Here is a 20,494-nt window from a genome sequence, read left to right as displayed (position 1 = left end):
CTCCCTTCCAGAGTCCCTCCTGGTTTCTCTGGCTTTTCTGATAGAACCGCACTCTCTGGGTGGAGACACCAGTCCTGTTTGGAGATGTGTCCTGGATGACCCTCCTTCATCTTCCTGGGACAAGGGGGAGAGAGAATGAAATGCCCAGAGGAGGCTTCCTCCCAGAAGCTCAGCAGGGAAGGGATCGGGGGTTGACAGGGGACCATGGTTTACTTTAGGGTGTGGTTGATTGGAGCACGTTTGTCAGCTGTGGGAAAAGTGGCCAGCACAGAAAAGATTGATGACTTGGAAAATAAAAGGGAAAACTGGAAGGAGAGGGTGGGAAAGGGAAAGAGGGTGGGAGTGTTGAGAGATGATGGGATGGGATACTCCATCCATCAACCACAAGTGCTCCAGTCAACAACACCCTAAAGTACACCACGTCCTGTCAACCCCCGACTCCTTCTCTGCTGAGCTTCTGGGAGGAAGCGTCCTCTGGGTATCTTCATTCTTTCTCCCCCTCGTCCTGGGGAGACGGAGGAGGGCCATCCAGGACACATCTCCAAATAGGACCGGTGTCCCCACCCCGAGAGTATGGTTCTAACAGAAAAGCCAGAGAAACCAGGAAACTCATGAACCTGTAGTATCCCATAGGTTCATGAGAGGTGAATCAAGACAGAATAGCAGGACTTTCCTGGTGGCCCAGTGGTTACGATTTTGCCTTCCAGTGCAGGGGCTGGGGGTTCAAACCCTGGTCGGGGGCTAAGATCCCACATGCCTTGCATCCAAAAAAAAAAAAAAAAACCCAGAAAACAGAAGCAAGATTGTAACAAATTCAAAAATGATCCACATCAAAAACACTCTTTCAACAAAAAATACAGAATAGGAAAGTCCTTTGAGTTGGGAGTGATGACACAGAGGAGGGCGGGCCTCGGTCACCCAGAGTCTTCTCAGGGAGGGAGGGGAGTCTCTGGGCGCAGGAGTAAACAGTGTCTGATCCAACACTGAGGGGAAGTGGGGACATCAGCCACGGCGCCACTGGGGCTGAGATCGCAGGGCGGCCCCCTGAACCAAATCCGCTGCTACCACACCTGCAGGATAAGCCGTGCCGTGCTTTGCTTTGCTTAGGTTTTAAGATCAGAGAATCACGACTTAAGACCGTGCAATATAAACCACTTCACGATGGACTCTTCTTTTGTCTGGCTTAATGCCCCTACATTTTTCTAAGATTTGGCTTATCGACACTATCCTGAGCACTGCTGTTAGTAGGTAAATTTGCACCAGAATGTTGGCTTAAAGCAAACCTCATTCCAAATGCAGCAGAAGTTAATAATAACCTCACAGAGTCCCAGTTTGGTAGCAGTTGATCTAATTGCTATTCTGAATTCACTGCTGCCTTTTTTTTTTTTAATACAACAGGAATTTTTGAACCATTGAACATAAATCAAATTATATTCCCTGTCTTATTTCTTCATTAACATTTCACCTTCAAACAGACACATACACTCATTTTGCTTAGAGCAGTGCTTCTCAGTGAAGATAACTTTGTACCCCCGGGGGCCATCCGGCAATGTCTGGTGACATTTTAATCATTACAGGTGGTGAGGAGCTGCTGGCACCTCTAGTAGGTAGAAGCCAGCGATGCTGGTGAACACTGCAACACGCAGGATGACACATCATAGCAAAGGGCTGTTCAGCCCCGAAGTTAGGCATGCTGAAGCTGAGAGCCCCAGACTTAGAAAGAACACACGATTTCAACTTAATTATACAGAAAGCGGTCTATAAATATTTATAAAGCCCAGTGACTCAATGGACATGAGTTTGAGCAAGCTCTAGGAGTTGGTGATGGACAGGGAGGCCAGGTGTGCTGGCGTACATGGGGTCGCAAAGAATCGGACACGACTGAACGACTGAACTGAACTGAACTGATGAAGGCCAAGGTTCCACTCTTTGACTTTTAAAAAGAGCATTCTATTCTAGCATTAAATAGAGCTGCGATTTAAAAAATTAGGCAGTCTTGAAAAGACAGATCTTACATATTCAAGTTTAATGTAAATAAAAGAAATTCTTATTTTACAAAGCTTTTGTTGTTGTTGTTTAGTCACTAAGTTTTATCTGACTCTTTTGAGACCCCAGGGACTGTAGCCTGCCTAGTTCCTCTGTCCATGGAATTCTCCAGGCAAGAATACTGGAGTGAGTAGCCATTCCATTTTCCAGGGGATCTTCCTGACCCAGAGATCCAACCCGGATCTCCAGCATTGCAGGTAGATTTGTTACTGTCAGAGCAACCAGGGAAGCCCAAGAGTAGTTAGAGATACAAAGTCAGGAAAGGTTTAACTAAATGCTTAATACTGCATTTATGTCACCTTCTGAAGCATTTTACCAGCATAAATGGTATTTTCTGACTGTTGGTATGGTTTCTATTCCCTTAACTTGAAGTAATATCAAAGTTTTATTAGTCCCTCATGTTTTTAAGCATTTGAGACAATGTAGTTTGCTTTTTCAGAGAAGGCAATGGCACCCCACTCCAGTACTCTTGCCTGGAAAATCCCATGGATGGAGGAGCCTGGTGGGCTGCCGTCCATGGGGTCGCTGAGTCGGACACGACTGAGCGACTTCACTTTTACTTTTCACTTTCATGTATTGGAGAAGGAAATGGCAACCCACTCCAGTGTTCTTGCCTGGAGAATCCCAGGGACGGGGGAGCCTGATGGGCTGCCGTCTATGGGGTCGCATGGAGTCGGACACGACTGAAGTGACTTAGCAGCAGCAGCAGCAGCAGTTTGCTTTTTACCTCCTTATTTTTGGGTACCCAGAAATATAGATGATTTAACTCTAAATATGGAATATGCCCTAACATTCCTATAGGTTCTCAGAAGCTAAATGTCTTCCTTGAAAAAAACTAGGGTGTCTTGAAAAGACATTCTTACAAGTTAAAATTTAATTTAAATAAAAGAAATGACTATTTTATAAAAGTGAATAAAAGCAACTGGCCAACAGGATTTAATGAGATATTTGGGAAATGTAATCATGTTTATGAAAGACCTTTGTAAACTGCAAAGTATTAGAAAAATGTACATGCTTGTTGCCAACTGTATGCCCAGATGAAGAAGAAATGGCATTTATACAGAAGGAAAGAGGTTTTTCATCCATCTCAGCTAAGCTGCACCACTGCCTTCCTGCTGAACTTTGGGTAACATCCTCATTTTACAATGAGAGCAAAAGTGGGGGAATGTCACGCCCAAGATCAAGTTGCAGTGTCAGGGTTCAGATCCAGACCAATCGGACCACAAGGCTGCCCCATCCTGTCCACCACTCCGCCCTCTGCAGGCAGTGGGAGGAGCTGACCGTCCACTGGGCAACTCCCAAGTCTACCGGCAGTTCAGAGAAGGGAACAATTCCATCCCATGTATTTGTCCTCTAACACCTCACTTCCAGTGAGAGTTAACGTGGTCCTTTCTAAAGATATCAATTCACAGAGGAGAGGTACTGAGCAATCAAAGGGAAATCAAACAAGGTCCCTACCCTCAGGAATCTCACTCTTCAGTGAGACAAATGATAAACAAGGAATTTTATCATTTCTTGGGGATAAGCAGTCCTACAGGGAAAGCCCAGGGATTGGTGGGGGCATTCAAGTAAGTGTGGGTGAGCATGTGACAACCTCGTGCAGTGCTCACGCAGGGTCCGAGGGAGTTCGAACATCCTCACAAAGTGGACAGTGCACCCTCCCCTGGCCAGGAGAGCCAGTCCTTGAGAATGTGAGAAACCAGAGAGTTGGAGACAGGAAGAGCTCAGTGATCTTTTAATCACAACTGCCCGTGCTAAAGGCTGTGCTTTAACCTTTTGTTACTGTTGTGTTGTTGTTTAGTCACTAAGTTGTGTCCCACTGGTTTTCGACACCACGGACTGTAGCACGCCAGGCTCCTCTGTCCATGGGGTTTCCCAGGCAAGAACCCTGGACTGGGTTGCCATTTCCTTCTCCAGGGCATCTTTCCAACCCACGAATTGAACCCATGTCTCCTGCCTTAGCAGGTCATATCTTTAACACTGAGCCACCCGGGGAAACCCAACCTTTGGTTTTAGCCATTGTTTATACAGCATTTCCATGTTTTGTGGCTCTTTCATTTAGGTTTTTAATTCTCTTTCAATCATTATTTCTCACCAATCTGTCTAAGGTAATTATATTTACTTTATAAATCATGGATTATAGTTATGGCTTTAAAAGATTTCTTAACTTTTATTCACCTTTCTGATTTTCCTTGACCCGAGAGGAAAGCATAACAAAAAGTGAATGCATCCTGAAGTGAGAGAGTGGTAGATTCACATCCCAGCTTTGTGACTCACGAGATGAAGGACCAGGAGAAATTTCTCCCCTCCGCTGAGCCCCACATCCATCATCTAGGATTGCAGGGTCTGATATCTTGCTCAATCTTTACCAGAAACCATCCTTTATAGGACTGTGGTTAAAATTAAGCACGGTATCAGACCTAAAGCTCTTAGTGGCTTCACACAAAGAAAGGCCTGTCTGGGTGAATAAAAATTCAAGAAGTACAAAAAGAATTTTAAAGAAAGAAAAATGCGCCATTCTCTCTGGCTGGAACTTTATGCCAGAGAGTCCATAACTTAGCAGATCAAACCAAGGTCTCTTGTGCAGTAAGCAACAACCTGTTCCATGTTCTTTATAGTCTGTGATATTATAAAACTGCAGGCTCTTATGAGAAGCTGGGATAAGCCAAAACTTATGGAACTTTCTTTTTCTATTAGAGTTCTAAACCAATAAAAGTATAGAGAAAATCTGTAAAAAAAGATACAAAAAGAGAGGGATCATTTATAAATTAATAGAGGCTTGAGCAACATACCAATCAACTGCCGTGTATGAAATCATTGTCATCCTGATTCAAAATATTATAGTAATTTTTTGAGATTCTGAAGGGCATTTGAAACTTACTGATATTTGGCATTACTCAGGAATTGCTGTGATAACTCTATGGTAATTATGCCTTTTTATATCCTCTTTTAGAGATATATATTGAAATATTTACAGATGAAATGATGTCTAAGCTCAGAATACTAATGAAGAGGCAAATAGTTGAGAAGATAGATAAAACCAGATTGACAATAACTTAATGGTAATTGAAGCTAGGTAGGTGATGGGTTCATGGTATATTATTCTTCTGATATTACATATATTTGAAACTTTCTTTAAAAGATCTTTTTAATATAGATCACAATATCAGCAAGATATTTAAAAATATCACCTGTCTACTAATAAAGATGAAGTTGGAGAGTGTGGCTTAAATGTGCAACTCATGCGCTCCCTGCTGAGCCCTTGAATCAAGCAGGGGTAAGCCCTGAACAGTCACAGGTCTCTTGGTGGGCCCAGCCTGTTAGAATAACTCACAGTGGTACTCAGTCTGGGGTCTTGAGTTCAGTTCCTATGGAGCCTCTGCCTTTGTCTTTGTCCCAGGAGCCCCTCCAAACTCAATCAGCCAGGTTGCAAATGTGAGCTGGTGAATACCAGGCAGATGAGGCCTGGATAGCAGGCCACACGAATCCATCCTTCTCATCCTTAGAAAAGAATCCACAGCACAACACGTGCTGTGTTGAGGGAGGATGGACAGAGAGGCTCCATAGTGTCATCTTTGCACATTCAGGTGGTGAGTGGAAAGATAATCAGAGGGGGATCGATTACATCAGAAGAGAAATAGAAACAGTTCATCGAGAGATGAATGGATAAAGGAGTTGTGGTACATACATGCAATGGAATATTACTCAGCCATAAAAAGGAACGAAACTGAGCCAGTTCCAGTGAGGTGGATAAACCTAGAGCCTGTTATCCAGAGTGCAGTAAGTCAGAAAGAGAAAAACAAATATTATATATTAGCGTATACATCCATATACACGTATGGAATCTAGAAAAATGGTACTGAGGAACCTATTTGCATGGCAGGAATAGAGATAAGATGTAGAGAATGGGCTTTTGGACACAGTACAGGGGAGGGGAGAGTGGAACGAACTGAGAGTGCAGCATTGATGTATATACACCGTCACGTGTAAAGCAGAGAGCTAGTGGGGAGCTGCTGTACAGCACAGGGGACTCAGCTCAGGGCTCCGTGATGACTGAGAGTGGCAGGAAGGGGGTAGGTGTAAGGGAGGTTCAAGAGGCTGGGGACATATGTATACCTTTGGCTGATTCATATGGATGTATGGCAGAAACCAACATGACACTGTAAACCAATTATCCTCCAATTAAAAATAAATTTAAAAATAAAAAAGAGGGAGGAGATAATATGTATACTTAGAGCTGATTCACATCGTTGTACAGCAGAAACTAACACAGCATTATAAAGCAATTATCCTCCAATTAAAAATAAAAAGATAGAAATGCTTCATTAGTAGAAATAAAAGAGCAAGATCTGCATTTTAGAAAAATATGTACCAGCCAGAGAGGCTTCATGGAGAGAGACAATGGAACATGGAAGGAAGGCAGCAGAACTGAGAAATATTTTATCTTTTTCCCGCAAAAGTGAAATGACCCAGGAATACAGGGGAAGCTTGATCACACGGAGCAGAGGGTCCGACTGAGACCATATTGTATATTTGTAATCTGTGGATGCCCTGGCAATGGGGTCTTCATCTCACGGTGATGGGAGGATGATGAGACATACCACAGTAATTAGCATCAGAACTATAGATGGTCCCATTGACCCCATTTTGGGAGAAAAGGTCTGTGAAGGAGATGGATAGCGCTCAGCAACTAACAAAAATAATGAAGATCCTAAAGGAAAGACTGATTTACCAAGAATAGATTTTATATTAATAATACAGATAATACTTTTCTATTACCAATAATAGGTTTGACCCAATACCCCAGAGTACTTCAGGGCATAATGCTTTTGCTACTGACTCTGAAGTTGGTGCAGATAATAAACCATCTGGTGGCTTGTCCAAATTATCTCACCTTTCTACCTGATGCTGTTGCTCTCTGAAATAACTGGAACCAGGAAAAAGAGGAAGCCTGTTCTCCAAAACTAATGCATATTAGTTTGAAATAGAAATATTTGCAGTACCCTGGTACTTTGTAATCAACCTCTCTACCACAGATGATTGGGCCAGGCAAGAAGACAGGATGCTGATAACTTGTCAAATAGGGTATGATCTGGTCTCTATGGGGGCCAGGGCAGCACGACTCAACCCTCCACTCTGACTTGGATGCTCTGGACTAGAACAGTGAACAGCACAGACAAAGGGACTGATTATCTGGGAGTGAGCACCCTCTGTTGCTGTTTTTATTTGGCTCTTTCTCTTCCTCAATTTCAGGTCTATGAGACAGTTGGACACAGTGGTACCACCTTGCTGGCGGAAGTGTTTCTGCCTATTCCTGAAACCACTGTTGTCAGTGGAAGGGCTCCCATTGAAGAAGTGGAGTTTAGCAGTAACCAGCATGTGACCCTGGACCACGAGGGAGTCGGAAGCGGTACGGAAGGCCTCAGTGGCTCACAGAACCACTGTCAGATTTGAATATCTTTTTCTTGTCCCTTATCAGACAACCAGACAATTACAACATTGCTATCAGAAATTCAGATGAAAGCAATAATCACATACGATTTTTTGCAAAGTAATTTTTACACACTATGGGCGGCCAGTAAATTCATGTAACTGTACAAGTATGGCCACGTGCATTAAGGGCATTTAGATTGCCTTTGACACCTTAATTCAACTTCTAGGAATCTTTCCTGAAAAAATAATTCAAAATGAAGATAGAAATTTTGTGCATTAAAAAAAAAAAAGTACATCATAGTGTTATCTGTATGGTGGAAAAGTTTGAAAGAAAATAACTGTAATGGGGATATTATTAAATACTATTCTCTCATTTTCTCATGGACTTTCTCACTCTGTCAACTATGTTTTTTTAACCTCTCTTTAATGTACTTGACATCTCTTTCTTTCACTTCTATATTCTGTGTAATCTCTTTAAATCAGTCTTCTAAGCCATGAATTCACTTTTTGGCTGTGTCTAGTCATTGAAATTCATCACTGAGTTCCTCATTTCAACGATTGTATTTTTCCCCTTCCTATTTAGCTTTTTTCACAATCAGTTCTGACAGCCTTTTGTCATTTTCTGACACTCTCAGTCATTTATTTCATTCATTCCTCCATTCTTTGTGTGCATGTTAGCCTCTCAGTAGTGTCCAACTCTTTGTGACCCCGTGGACTGTAACCTGCCAGGCTCCTCTGTCCATAGAATTCTCCAGGCGAGAATATTTTTCAGTATTCTGTATCTGGCATTCCAACACCTTTCTGCTTATCGGTCTGATTCTGTTTCCTCGCATGCCTGCTGACTTTTTGTTGTGAGTGCATATCTGGATGCAAGAATCCCTTGAGTCTGAAATCCGATCACCAGTCAAAAAGTCTGGAGATCTAAGCTTTTAGTTCCAACTCTGTTACTGACAAACTGTGTGACCCTCGTAATCACGTAACCTCTTTGACTATCATCTTCCTCTTTCATAAGAGGGGTCTAATAATACCTCCCTTAAATGTCTTATGGGGTTATTCTGAAGATCAAGATGCAGTGTTCAGTATGAAGGAAAGATTTTTTTTTAAGTCATAAAGTAAAATAAGTACACTTTATTTAATTGTTTTTATCTTGGCTGCTCTGGGTCTTCATCACAACATTCCAGCTCTTCATTGTGACACACAGGCTTAGTTGCCCTGTGGCATGTGGGATCTTAGTTCCAGGACCAGGGGTCAAACCCGTGTCCCCTGCATTGGAAGGCAGATTCTTAACCACTGGACCACCAGGGAAGCCCTTGAAGGAAAGCTCTTTAGAAAACACAAAGGGGCTATTATAGGGTTACCAGTGGTGTTGTTTTGTGTTAATATCAATAATATTAACTTGGACTCCAGAACAAGAAGTTCCTATGAAAGTGAAAAAGTCAAAGTCACTCAGTTGTGTTCAGCTGTTTGCAACCCCATGGACTATACAGTCCACGGAATTCTCCAGGCCAGCATACCAGAGTGGGTAGCCTTTCCCTTCTCCAGGGGATCTTCCCAACCCAGGGATCGAACCCTGGTCTCCTGCATTGCTGGCGGATTCTTTACCAGCTGAGCCACCAGGAAAGCCTATGTTTCATGCTTAAAAATCTTCTTCTTTTACATGATCAATGTCCTGTCCAGAGACGTTTTGTCATTAATGTCAAATCAGTGGGAGCCCCGTCAGTGAGGCCTTCAAGTTTCTAGCGTAGCTGAGCGACAGCGTCTGTGGACTGGTCAGTGCCTGCCAGGTCTGAGGCTTTGCAGGTTTTTCCTCACTTGACATGCTGCTTCTCATTCCAGGCACGCTCTCACCTGAGGGCCTTTGCATTGTTCCTTCTGCGAAGAAGGCTCTTTCCCAAGATACCTATATGCCTCCCTTCCACTTTCTTCAGGCCTTTCATTATTCAGAAGGGACCTCTCATGGAGCCTTCCCTTGCCACTTAACATTGGAAAGTTCAACCCCTGCCTCCTCCTCAAACATATATTTTCTAACACTTTTCATTTTTTTTTTCTCTTTTGCACTTTCTACTCTCTAACATGGGGTTTCCCTGGTGGCTCAGTGGTAAAAAATCTGCCTGCAGTGCCGGAGATGTGGGTTGGATCCCTGGGTGAGGAAGATCCCCTGGAGAAGGAAATGGCAACCCACTCTTGCCTGGAGAATCCCATGGACAGGGGAGCCTGATGGGCCTGATGGGCTACAGTCCATGGGGTCGCAAAGGTGATCACAACTTAGTAACTAAATCACCACCACCACTCTCTAACATGCTAGCCTCATCTCTTTATTTATCACATCTATAATCTGTCTTTCCTACTTGAATGTAAATTCTGTGAGGTCACAGATTCCTATCAGTTTTCTTTACTACTGTCTTGGTGACTAGAGTAGTGCCTGGCATGAAGTAGGGGCTCAAATAGGTATCTACTAAATGAATGAAGGATGTCTTCACAGTAATCCTTAAAAGGGGGTGCTATTATTATTATTATAGTATGGGCTTCCCTGATAGCTCAGATGGTAAAGAATCCACCTGCAACACAGGAGACCCCAGTTCACTTCCTGGGTCGGGGAGATATGCTGGTAAAGGGAAGGGCTATCCACTCCAGTATTCTGGGCCTGGAGAATTCCATGGACTGCATACTCCATGGGGGTCACAAAGAGCAGGACACAACTGAGCAACTTTCACTTTTATTATTATTATCTCCATTTTATACATAGCGAAACTGAGGTTCAGAGAAGTTAAGCAGTTTGTCCATGGTCACACAGCTGTTAAGTGGCAGAATATATATGCAGTTGGTCCCAGTGCAGAGTGCATCACTCCTCATAATGCTACACTCTGCTATCAGAGATGCAGCCGAGGGGCCCACTGTGTCACCCCCTGAAGCTCCACGTTGTTGATCTGAATGATGTGTTCCATCCCCCTACCCCCACCCATTCTGTTCCATTTGTCTGCCCTCTGCTTTGCCTTCTCACTAGCACGGGGCTCACTCCCTCTTTCTAAACAGCATCCTTTTTCATCTGCTGCTTCCTCAGGAGTGCCCTTCTCATTTGAAGCTGACGGTGGTAATCAACTGATTCTAATGACCTCAGGGAAAGTGTCCAACAGCGTGGCATGGGCCATTGGAGAAAATGGGATTCCTTTAATTCCTCCGTTGTCGCAGCAGAATATTGGATTCAGAAGGTAACGTGTGGCTAGAACAGCTGATAAGCGAGGACAGCATTGGCGTCAGCGCGATTCAGGGGGGAAAAGGCTTGCAGTCTCACAGTCTTTCCTTTTATTGTCACGTGCCAGTATTTTCAGGGGTTTTTTTGTGTGTGTTCTTATGATAAAAACTAAAATGTTAATACCCTAACAAATATTGGATGTTTGTCAGCATCAGGCACCAGTAAGCCTGTGAAATATTCTTTTCGCAGTTTTGCAGATGGGAAAAGTACATGGTACGTGTTGTTGTTGTTCAGTCTGTCAGTCGAGGCCCACTCTTTGTGACCCCATGGACTACAGCTCACCAGGCTCCCCTGTCCTCCACGATCTCCAGGAGCTTGCTCAAATTTGTGTCCATTGGGTTGGTGATGCCATCCAACCATCTCATCCTCTGCCACCCTTTTCTCCTCCTGCCTTCAATCTTTCTGAGCATCAGGATCTTTTCCAATGAGTCAGCCCTTTGCATCAGGTGGCCAAAGTATTGGAGCTTCAGCATCAGTCTTTCCAATGAACATTGGCATGGCATATAGTTGTATCTATTTGGCCCTCAGTCAGAGATCACTGTAAAATATGACTGATGTAGAAACTTCTGGGTATATGAAAGGCCCTATTCTCAGTCCCCTTCCTTGATTGTTAGCTGTCGGTTTCACTCAGAACAGCAGGAAGGGACTCACTCCAGACGGACAGGCCACCCCTCTTAGTGGTTGATGCCCATCCAGGCAGCCTGGACTGTGGAGCCAGGTGCCTGGGTTCCAGTCTTGCTTCTGTCGCTCCCCAGTAGATGTGTCTTGAGTGGATCATCTTACTGCCATGGCCTCAGTAGCCTCCATAAAATGAAAGGACTTACCTTTTCTTTTTTTTTTATTTATTTGGCTGCACCAAGTCCCTGTTGCAGTGTGCAGCATCTTAGTCGTGATGGGATCTAGTTCCCTGCCCAGGGATCGAACCCAGGCCTCTTGCCTTGGGAGCAGGGCGTCTTAACCACTGGACCACCAGGGAAGTCCCAAGAGGACTTATCTTGATCATCAGGAAGATACGTTCCAAGTCACAGGCTGACATTTTCAACATGTGGAAAAACAGCAGAACGGGGCTGGTTTTATTCCCTTTACACCCTCTCCTTCCAATGTAAACACCTGTATCCATGTGATAACAACAATAAGGTCTTTCTCAGCCAGGAGCCTAGCAGCATTTCCAGGGGAGGCTTGTTTATGCCTTTACGTACAAGCCTCCTGTACTTTGTCTCATGGAGTTTCCTGCTGAGGTTAAAGCTCCAGCTCCTCGGGAGAGAAGGGAAAACAGTGTGAGTGACAGGAGACGCAGCCCTGTTAATAAAGGCCCAGCTGAACTGTGGTGACCACCTGGCCCCCTTGGAATTCAGTCATGTCCAAAGTTGGGGCTTAAGTTAGTTGCATAAATGTTCGTTTCTTCTCTTTTATTTTAGCCTCAGCCCCAAGTGGTCCCCAGTTACCTGGGAGGTGAGACCTTCCCGGCATCCTACACCAGGTGCCCTGGTCTGGATCCAGCGACTCAGGACACTGGTGTGCTGGGCACAGTTGCAGAAATGCAGGGTCACATTTGCATTCCTTCTATTTATGCTTCTTTTTCCCCCAGATGTACTGAGATCTCATTGACATGTAAAACTGTGTAAGTTTAACGTGTACCACATAATGATTTGATATTCTAGATATTGCAAAATGATTTTCACAATAAGTTTGGGTAACATCCATTGACACACATAATTACAGATTTTCCCCCCCTTGGGATGAGAAATTTTAAGAGCTACTCTCTTAACAATTTCCAAGTGTACAATAGAGTATTATTAGCTACACTCATATAATCATACATAGGTTGAAGGCAGGAGGAGTAGGGGGTGGCAGAGGATGAGATGGTTAGATAGCATCACCAAACTCACTGGACATGAATGTGAGCTAACTCCGGAAGATGGTGATGGACAGGGAAGCCTGGGGTCCCACAGTCCATTGGGTCACAAAGAGATGGACACGACTGAGCAACCAAACAACAGCAACAGCTACGGTCACCATGCTGTACATTAGAGTCCCAGAACCTATTCATCTTACAACCGGAAGTTTGTACTCTGGAATGGTTTCATCCATTTATCCACCCCCCTGAGCTCTGGCTCCACCAGTCTTTTCTCCGTTTCTACATGTTTGGTTATTTTAGATTCCACGTCAAAGTGAGATCGTCTCACTTAGCATGATGACTCAGTGTCCATCCATGTTGTTGCAAATGGCAGGATTTCCTTCTTTGATGACTGAATTATATATATATATATACACACAGATCACATTTTACTTATCCATGTGTCCACTGACGGACACTTGGGTGGTCTCCATGTCTTTTTATAACTGTTACTGTTATAACTAATACTGCTAAACATGGGGTGCAGAGACCTCCCCAGGACACTGATTTTGTTTACTTTGGATGTATCCCCAGAAGCCAGATTGCAGGAGCATGTGCTTGCTCTACTTTTAACTTCCTGAGCCTCCATACTGTTTTTCACGGTGGCTGCACCAACTTCCGTTCCCACAACAGTGCACAAGGAATTCCCCTCTCACATGCTTGCCAGCACTTGTTATTGCTTGCCTTTTATGACAGCCGTTCTGACAAGTGTGAGGTGACATTTCATTGTGGTTTTGATTTGCATTTCCCTGATCATTGAGCATCTTTTCATGTGTCTATTGGCCATTTGTATGTCTTTGGAAAAATGTCCATTCAGATCCTTTGCCCATTTGTTAATCAGATTGTTTTGTCACCATTGAGTTGAATGAGTTCCTTATATTTTTTGGATGTTTTTACACCTCATTAGACACATGCTTTGAAAATATTTTCTGCCACCATTCGTGCTTTTTTTACCCTTATAATGTGTTTAATAGAAACTATCAGGTAAGGAAAAATGGCAGAAGTCCTTCCTACAATCAGACTTTCCTTCGCAGAGCAGGGCGGACCCTGCAGTTCTGTGGTCCTGATGCAGACTGCTCTGTGAGGAAGTCTGTCTCAAGGAATCAACTTCTGTTTTCAGCGCTTTGAAGAGAGCAGATGCCATCTCTTCTATCGGCACGTCAGGACTAACAGACATGAAGAAGTTGGCCAAGTGGGCAGCAGAGTCCAAGCTTGACCCCAACGACCCCAGCAATGGCCCCCTGATGCAGCTGATCTCGGTAATGTGGCAGGAGACATGGGCACACACCACTTCTCCCCTCGGTGTGGAAACCAAAGGGCAGGGCTTTTTACACAGGTCGTCTTTCACACTACGTTCTCTTGCGCCGGAGTGTGTGAGAACGTGAGGGCTGGGTTAGCTCTGCACCTACTGACTGTGTGAGCAAGACAAACGTGGTCCGAAGCCCGTGATGCCCTCACAGTGTTGTTGGGAAGAAATGGGCTGCTGGTGTCAGCCTCTAGCTGTCCACACTCAGCATGCAGGAAGCACCAGATACTGCTGAGGTTACGGGGCTTCCCAGGTGGCGCCAGTGGTAAAGAACCCTAAATGGTAATCTAATCGTCCAACCAGAAAATGAGCAAAACCACCATTTCTGAAGACACCCCAGTACAGGAGAAATAAGCAATGCAGGTTCGATCCCTGGGTTGGGAAGATGCCCTGGAGAATCAAATGGCTATCCACTCCAGTATTCTTGCCTGGAGAATCCCATGGGCAGAGGAACGTAGCCCACGGAGGGCTACAGACCATGGGATCACAAAGAGTCGGACACAACTGAGTGACTAAACACTTGGTCCCCTTGATGTTTCTTCTTTTTAACCATTTGCCTCCCAGAGAAGCACAAAACACAGGGCTTGCTTTCCTGTTTCTGTTGCTCAGTCATGTCCGACTCTTTGCGACCCCATGGACTGCAGCACACCAGGCTTCCCTGTCCTTCACCATCTCCCGGAGTTTACTCAAGCTCATGTCCATTGAGTCGGTGATGCCATCCAACCACCTCATCCTTGCCTTCCTGACTAGCCCCTTTTATGAACCAGGATTGTCACCGCAGGATCACCTTTCCCATTGCAAAGCCCCAGCGGATCTCTGCTCCCAGAATCTCTCTCTGCAGGTCAAGGCTGCAGCTGACAAAGCTCCCAGCAGAGGAGTAAACGGACACCGGGGCAGAGTGCAGCCCAGACCTGCTCATCCTCTCAGGGTTGCTGAAGCTGTACTGTCTACGCTGGTGCCTGGGTCCATCTCTGGTTCACTTGTCCTCACAACCAAAGCCACAGAGTGGCGTCCAGGAACAAGACAACAAGGCCCTGGAGCCAAGTGAAGCTGGCTGACTGGGGCCCTTATTTATGTCCATAGATATAGTCTAAAAACTATATTTTAAAAATGTTTTAGTCGCTAAGTAGTGTCTGAATCTTTGCGACCCCATTTACTGTAGCCTGCCAGGCTCCTCTGTCCTTGGGATTCTCCAGGCAAGAATACTGGGTGGATTGCCATTTCCTTCTTCGGGGGATCTTTCTGACTCAAGGATTGAACCCAGGTCCCCTGCATTGTAGGCAGATTCTTTACCAACTGAGCTACAAGGTTTTAAAAATACATTTAAATATATATTTTATATATATTATGTATATGAATAATCTTATTTGCAGTGCTGTGTGCTCAGTCGCTCAGTCATGTCTGACTCTTTGTGACCCCCATGGACTGTAGCCCACCAGGTTCTCTGTCCATGGGATTTCCCAGGCAAGAATACTGAGTGGGTTGCCATTTCCTTCTCCAGGGGACCTTTCTGACCCAGGGATCGAACCTGAGTCTCCTGTGTATTTTTTGGAGTAGGCGTTTGGTAACACACTGATATAATTGACTCATTTATCAGTCTGTTATATTTTCATAACACCTATTAAGGGAACATGCATACCAGACATGAACCGTTTACTTTTTATTTCTCTGGAAAAAATGATTTATGGTACTTTTAATAACTATTCAATGAAGATAATAGCATCTCCCTCATTGCCATTATATTTGACTGTGTTTTCTCTTCAAATGAAATAGTGGATGTTTCAAGTATATCCAAAACTGTTCAACATTCAACATCATTCCCAAGAAGCTCAGTGCCAAGTTTCCTTGGGTGAAATCTGCCTGTCACCTAGAGCTTTGTATTTCCTGGTTTTTATAGGTTGCTACCAGTGGTGAATCCTACATCCCTGATTTCTTCCGACTCGAACAGCTACAACAGGAATTTAACTTTGTTTCGGATGAGGAATTAAATAGATCCAAACGATTCAGGCTGCTGCTTCTTAGAAGCCAGGAGGTGCCAGAGTTCCGACATTATAAGCAAATTCCACTGTATGACCGAGAAATTATGGAAAAAGTATTTCAGGTAAGAGATTGCCTTAGAGGGGTTAATAAAATAATGAAATATTTACTGTTCCATTTTGTATACTATTATATATATGTAGGTGTCCTTGTGGTGTTCTCAGTAGCAATATTGGTTTCTTCTTTATTGCACTTTACATAGCCTTTTCATTATTTTTCTTGAATCCAATGTTTAAATCATCTCTTTGTCTCAGTCTAATGACATCTAAACTAGGAAAAATTAGTGTCATAGGGCTGAAGAATCTCTTCAGTGTTAGTGTGGCAAACAGTCCTGCCTGGCTTAGTCAGGAATTCGATGCCCTTTTTTTTCAAATTAATTTATTTACTTAAATGGCTGCATCGGTCTCGTTGCGGCCCGCAGGATCTTCGTTGCATCACGAGGCATCTTTGCTTGCACTGCACAGACTCTCTAGTTGTGGCTTGCGGGCTTAGTGGCTCACATGTGGGATCTTAGTTTCCCGACCAGGGTTCAAACCCACGTCACCTTCGTTGCAAGGCCGATTCTTAACCACTGGACCACCAGGGAAGTCCCTCAATGCCATTTTAACCCAGTAAGTATTTACGAAGCACAAAGCACAGCGGTAAGCGCCGCTTGGAAGATAGATGGGTAGGATTTGAACAGCCTGGGTGAAGGGGTAGGAAGTGGGGAACAGGTCTGGTCAGCATGCTGCAGGCAGCTGGAGACAGAAAGCCTTGGGGGAGGTTGGAGTGGGGCAGGGAGCCTTTGAGGAGTTACAGGGAACAGGCCTGTGTAGGGGGGGCGGGCCAGGGAAAGCTGGACAAGTTTATGTTTGATGAGGTAAAGAAATAGCCACTAGAAATTAATATCAGTATGACTTCTTTTGTTTGTTTGTTTTCACTGCCATTACTCTAGGAGGTGGATCCCAAAAGATATTGCTGCAATTTATATCAAAGAATATTCTGCTTTACATTTTTCTCTAAGAGTTTTATAGAGTGTGGCCTTACATTTAGGTCTTTCATCAAAAGCAGTATGATTTTTCATGCAGAAATTATTTTTAGAGAGATGTTTTTGGTTACTTGGTTCTTCTTTGTTATCAGTTTGGACTTGTGATTATAAGTGATGAAAACCCAATTTGAACCAGCTCCTGTACCGGGGGAATTTATGAGATGATGAAATCACAAAATCAAGTTAAGCGTCTAAGACATCTGAATGACAGGAGCTCGTCTGCCCCTCAGAGCCACCCAAGGAGTACCAGGCTCCTTCTCCTTCCTGTGGGGGCTTCACGTGGTATGGTGGCCTCATTTTCCCCCATTTCAGACAGATTTCTCTGCTTGATCATTTGGCCACCAGTATCACCCAAGTTCATACCTAGGAGCCTCAGCCAGGAGGGAGAGGTGTGTCCTCTTGTCCCAAGTATAACAATCTTGGGGACAGGGTCTTCCCTGGTGTCCAGTGGATAAGAATCTCCTTTGCAAGGCAGGGGATGAGGGTTTGATCCCTGGTCGGGGAACTGAGATCTCACATGCCACAACAAAGACTCCATGTTTTGCAACTAAGACCTGATAATAAATAAATATTTTTATGCAGCCAAATAGTAAATAAATATTTTTTTAAAAAAGAAAACCATCTTGAAGACAGCTCTTAAGAAGAGCTAGAGAAGGACTGAAGGAGATCATGGCAGCTTCCTGGGGCCCACATGGAATTTTCTTGATAGAAAAAGAGGAAAGTACAGCTGCCTAGGAAAAGAAAGCCAAAGGCACCCACTACTCTTCTCCAAGTAGGTGACCCAGGTCAACTGCAACCAGTTACTAACAACTAAGATGTTAGGTGCTCTTTTTGTAATTGCTTTACTTGAAATAGACAAAAATGAAGAGTCCGACATGACTGAGCAACTGAACTGAACTGAACTGAACTTGGCTAAGCCATTTAGGTGAGCTTAGTATCTTGATCTACAGTGACTTGATTCTCTCTATGGCCTCAATTTCTTTCTGCGTGAACTCTGTAACTTGTAAAAAACAAATATCATGTATTATACAAGGAATTTAGAAAAATGGTACTGACAACCTACTTGCAGGGCAGGAATAGAGACGCAGATCTAGAGAATGGACTCCGGACACAGAGGGGTGAATTGAGAGCGTAGATAGCTAATGGGAAGATGCTACAAAGAACAGGAAACTCAGTTTGATGCTCTGTGATGACCTGGAAGGATGAGATCCTGAGTGGGGGGAACGCTCAAAAGGGAGGGAATATATGCATACATATAGCTGACTCACATTGTTGTACAGCAGAAACCAACACAAACTGCAAAGCAATTATACTCTAATTTTTAAACAAAACTTTTAAAAAGCATTGTAACTTGTAACTACTTGTAAAGCAGTTCAATCAACTGTTTCCAAATCCTGGATGCTGCATCAAAGATCAACTCTGAACCTGAAGTTCAGAGGGAAGTAGAAGGAAGATTTAGAACCACAATTTGTGACTTAAACTACACATGACGAATAATTCTCTAATCTGGACTGTAGCTGCCATGGAATTTTCCAGGCAAGAATACTGGAGTGGGTTGCCATGCCTTTCTCCAGGGGATCTTCCTGACCTAGGAATTGAACCCTGGTCTCCTGCACTGTAGACAGATTCTTTACTGTCTGAGCTACCAGGAAAGCCCAATTTCAAAAAAGGCATGAGAGTACCAGTATTTTAAAATCATAGAAGTATTGTTTCCTTTTAATTTTAGGACTATGAGAAACGGTTACGAGACAGAAATGTAATCGAAACCAAGGACCACATAGACACCCACAGGGCCACAGTAGCAAAGTACCTCCAGCAGGTAAGGAAAATCATTTCAAACAGTCCTCGTAGGGGACAAACAGGCAGCATCCTGGTGTTGGAGAAGGGGGGTCTTTATCCTCAACCCTTGTTGGCTTATTTTCTCATGATCGTTGTTGCTGTTGTTCGACTCTATTACAACCCTATAGACTGTAGCCCACCAGGCTCCTCTGTCCGTGGGATTTCCCAGGCAAGAATAACTGGAGTGGGTTGCCATTTCCTTGTTAGGGAGTCCCTCAAAGAATATTCTAAACTGAAAAATTCTAGGGTCACAATGGCAACATGAATAACCTCTCTCTTCCTTTTAAGACTAGACATAAAGTCACTTATCCTATAGTAGTCTGCAATCCTTTATGGCTTGCCAGGATCCTCTGTCCATGGGATTGTTCAGGCAAGAATACTGGAGTGGGTTGCCATTTCCTTCTCCAAGGGATCTTCCCAACCAGGGATCAAACCCACATCTGCATTGGCAGGTGGGTTCTTTACCACTGAGCCACCAGGGAAGCCCTCCTCATTCTTACAGATATAAAATTGATTAGCAACTATCTTCATCTTTGTAACATAATTACTTGGTTCTCCTTTGTATTAGCTTGGATTCATGATTGTAAGTGATAAAAAGTCCAGTTTGAACTAGCTCAGGCACCAAAGGGAATGTATTCAGTGAGGAAACACTGAAACCTCTAAGATTGGTCTCAGTTTATCATCAGTGGTTATCTTGAGGGGTATGATTACAAGGCACTTACTTTCTAAATCATGATTTTTTAAAAAAAATATTTGAATGTTTGCTGTGCAAAAACTTCCAAATTTGATTCGATCCCATTTGCTTACTTTTGTTTTTATTTCTATTGCCTCGGAAGACTAACTAAATATAGAATTACCATATGAATGTGTGCATCTTACTACCTTGGTAATAAAAAAGTTTTATAAACCACATACTCACTGCCCTTCTGCACTAGAAAATGAAAGTACTCTTTTGTCCTTCCTTTAATTAATTTAACTTGTAAGAAGTGCTACAATAACTACAGTACATTTTCCTCAGCCAGTTAATCTACCCTTTAGGTTTTGTATACAAAAATAATGTATGACATTTAAGAGCGCCTCCATTTAAAAAATAATTAGGAACTAAATCACTCTGAGTAGGGGAAGAACTTAGTTGTGAAGTGTGTGTGCTTCGAAGTGTGTTAGTCACTCGGTTGTGTCCAACTCATTGAACTTAGTTGTGAAGTGTGTGTGCTTCGAAGGGTGTTAGTCACTCAGTTGTGTCCAACTCATTGAACTTAGTTGTGAAGTGTGTGTGCTTCGAAGGGTGTTAGTCACTCAGTTGTGTCCAACTCATTGAACTTAGTTGTGAAGTGTGTGTGCTTCGAAGTGTGTTAGTCACTCAGTTGTGTCCAACTCATTGAACTTAGTTGTGAAGTGTGTGTGCTTCGAAGGGTGTTAGTCACTCAGTTGTGTCCAACTCATTGAACTTAGTTGTGAAGTGTGTGTGCTTCGAAGTGTGTTAGTCACTCAGTTGTGTCCAACTCATTGAACTTAGTTGTGAAGTGTGTGTGCTTCGAAGGGTGTTAGTCACTCAGTTGTGTCCAACTCATTGAACTTAGTTGTGAAGTGTGTGTGCTTCGAAGGGTGTTAGTCACTCAGTTGTGTCCAACTCATTGAACTTAGTTGTGAAGTGTG

General features: G+C 43.6%; 1 protein-coding gene across 11 annotated transcripts in view; it reads left to right on the top strand.

The window, feature by feature from the left end:
• Positions 1-20,494, top strand: part of CC2D2A (coiled-coil and C2 domain containing 2A) — a 131,937-nt gene that overhangs the window by 70,006 nt on the left and 41,437 nt on the right. For all 11 annotated transcript variants that reach the window (XR_015165147.1, XR_015165146.1, XM_086404752.1 and 8 more), the window contains 5 exons: positions 7,300-7,456; positions 10,541-10,688; positions 13,750-13,888; positions 15,833-16,036; positions 18,726-18,818. Coding sequence is in view for 9 of the 11 variants with exons in the window: in XM_086404752.1 (XP_086260878.1) it covers positions 7,300-7,456; positions 10,541-10,688; positions 13,750-13,888; positions 15,833-16,036; positions 18,726-18,818 (741 nt within the window). In the remaining 2 variants the exon portion in view is untranslated. The remainder of the gene's footprint in view (positions 1-7,299; positions 7,457-10,540; positions 10,689-13,749; positions 13,889-15,832; positions 16,037-18,725; positions 18,819-20,494) is intronic.

The sequence above is a fragment of the Bos grunniens genome, chromosome 6 (assembly GCF_055505025.1).
Source record: "Bos grunniens cultivar Pamir isolate PY7600 chromosome 6, Bosgru_T2T1.0, whole genome shotgun sequence".
In the NCBI taxonomy this organism is placed as follows: domain Eukaryota; kingdom Metazoa; phylum Chordata; class Mammalia; order Artiodactyla; family Bovidae; genus Bos; species Bos grunniens.
This window is presented reverse-complemented; position numbering and strand designations above follow the sequence as displayed.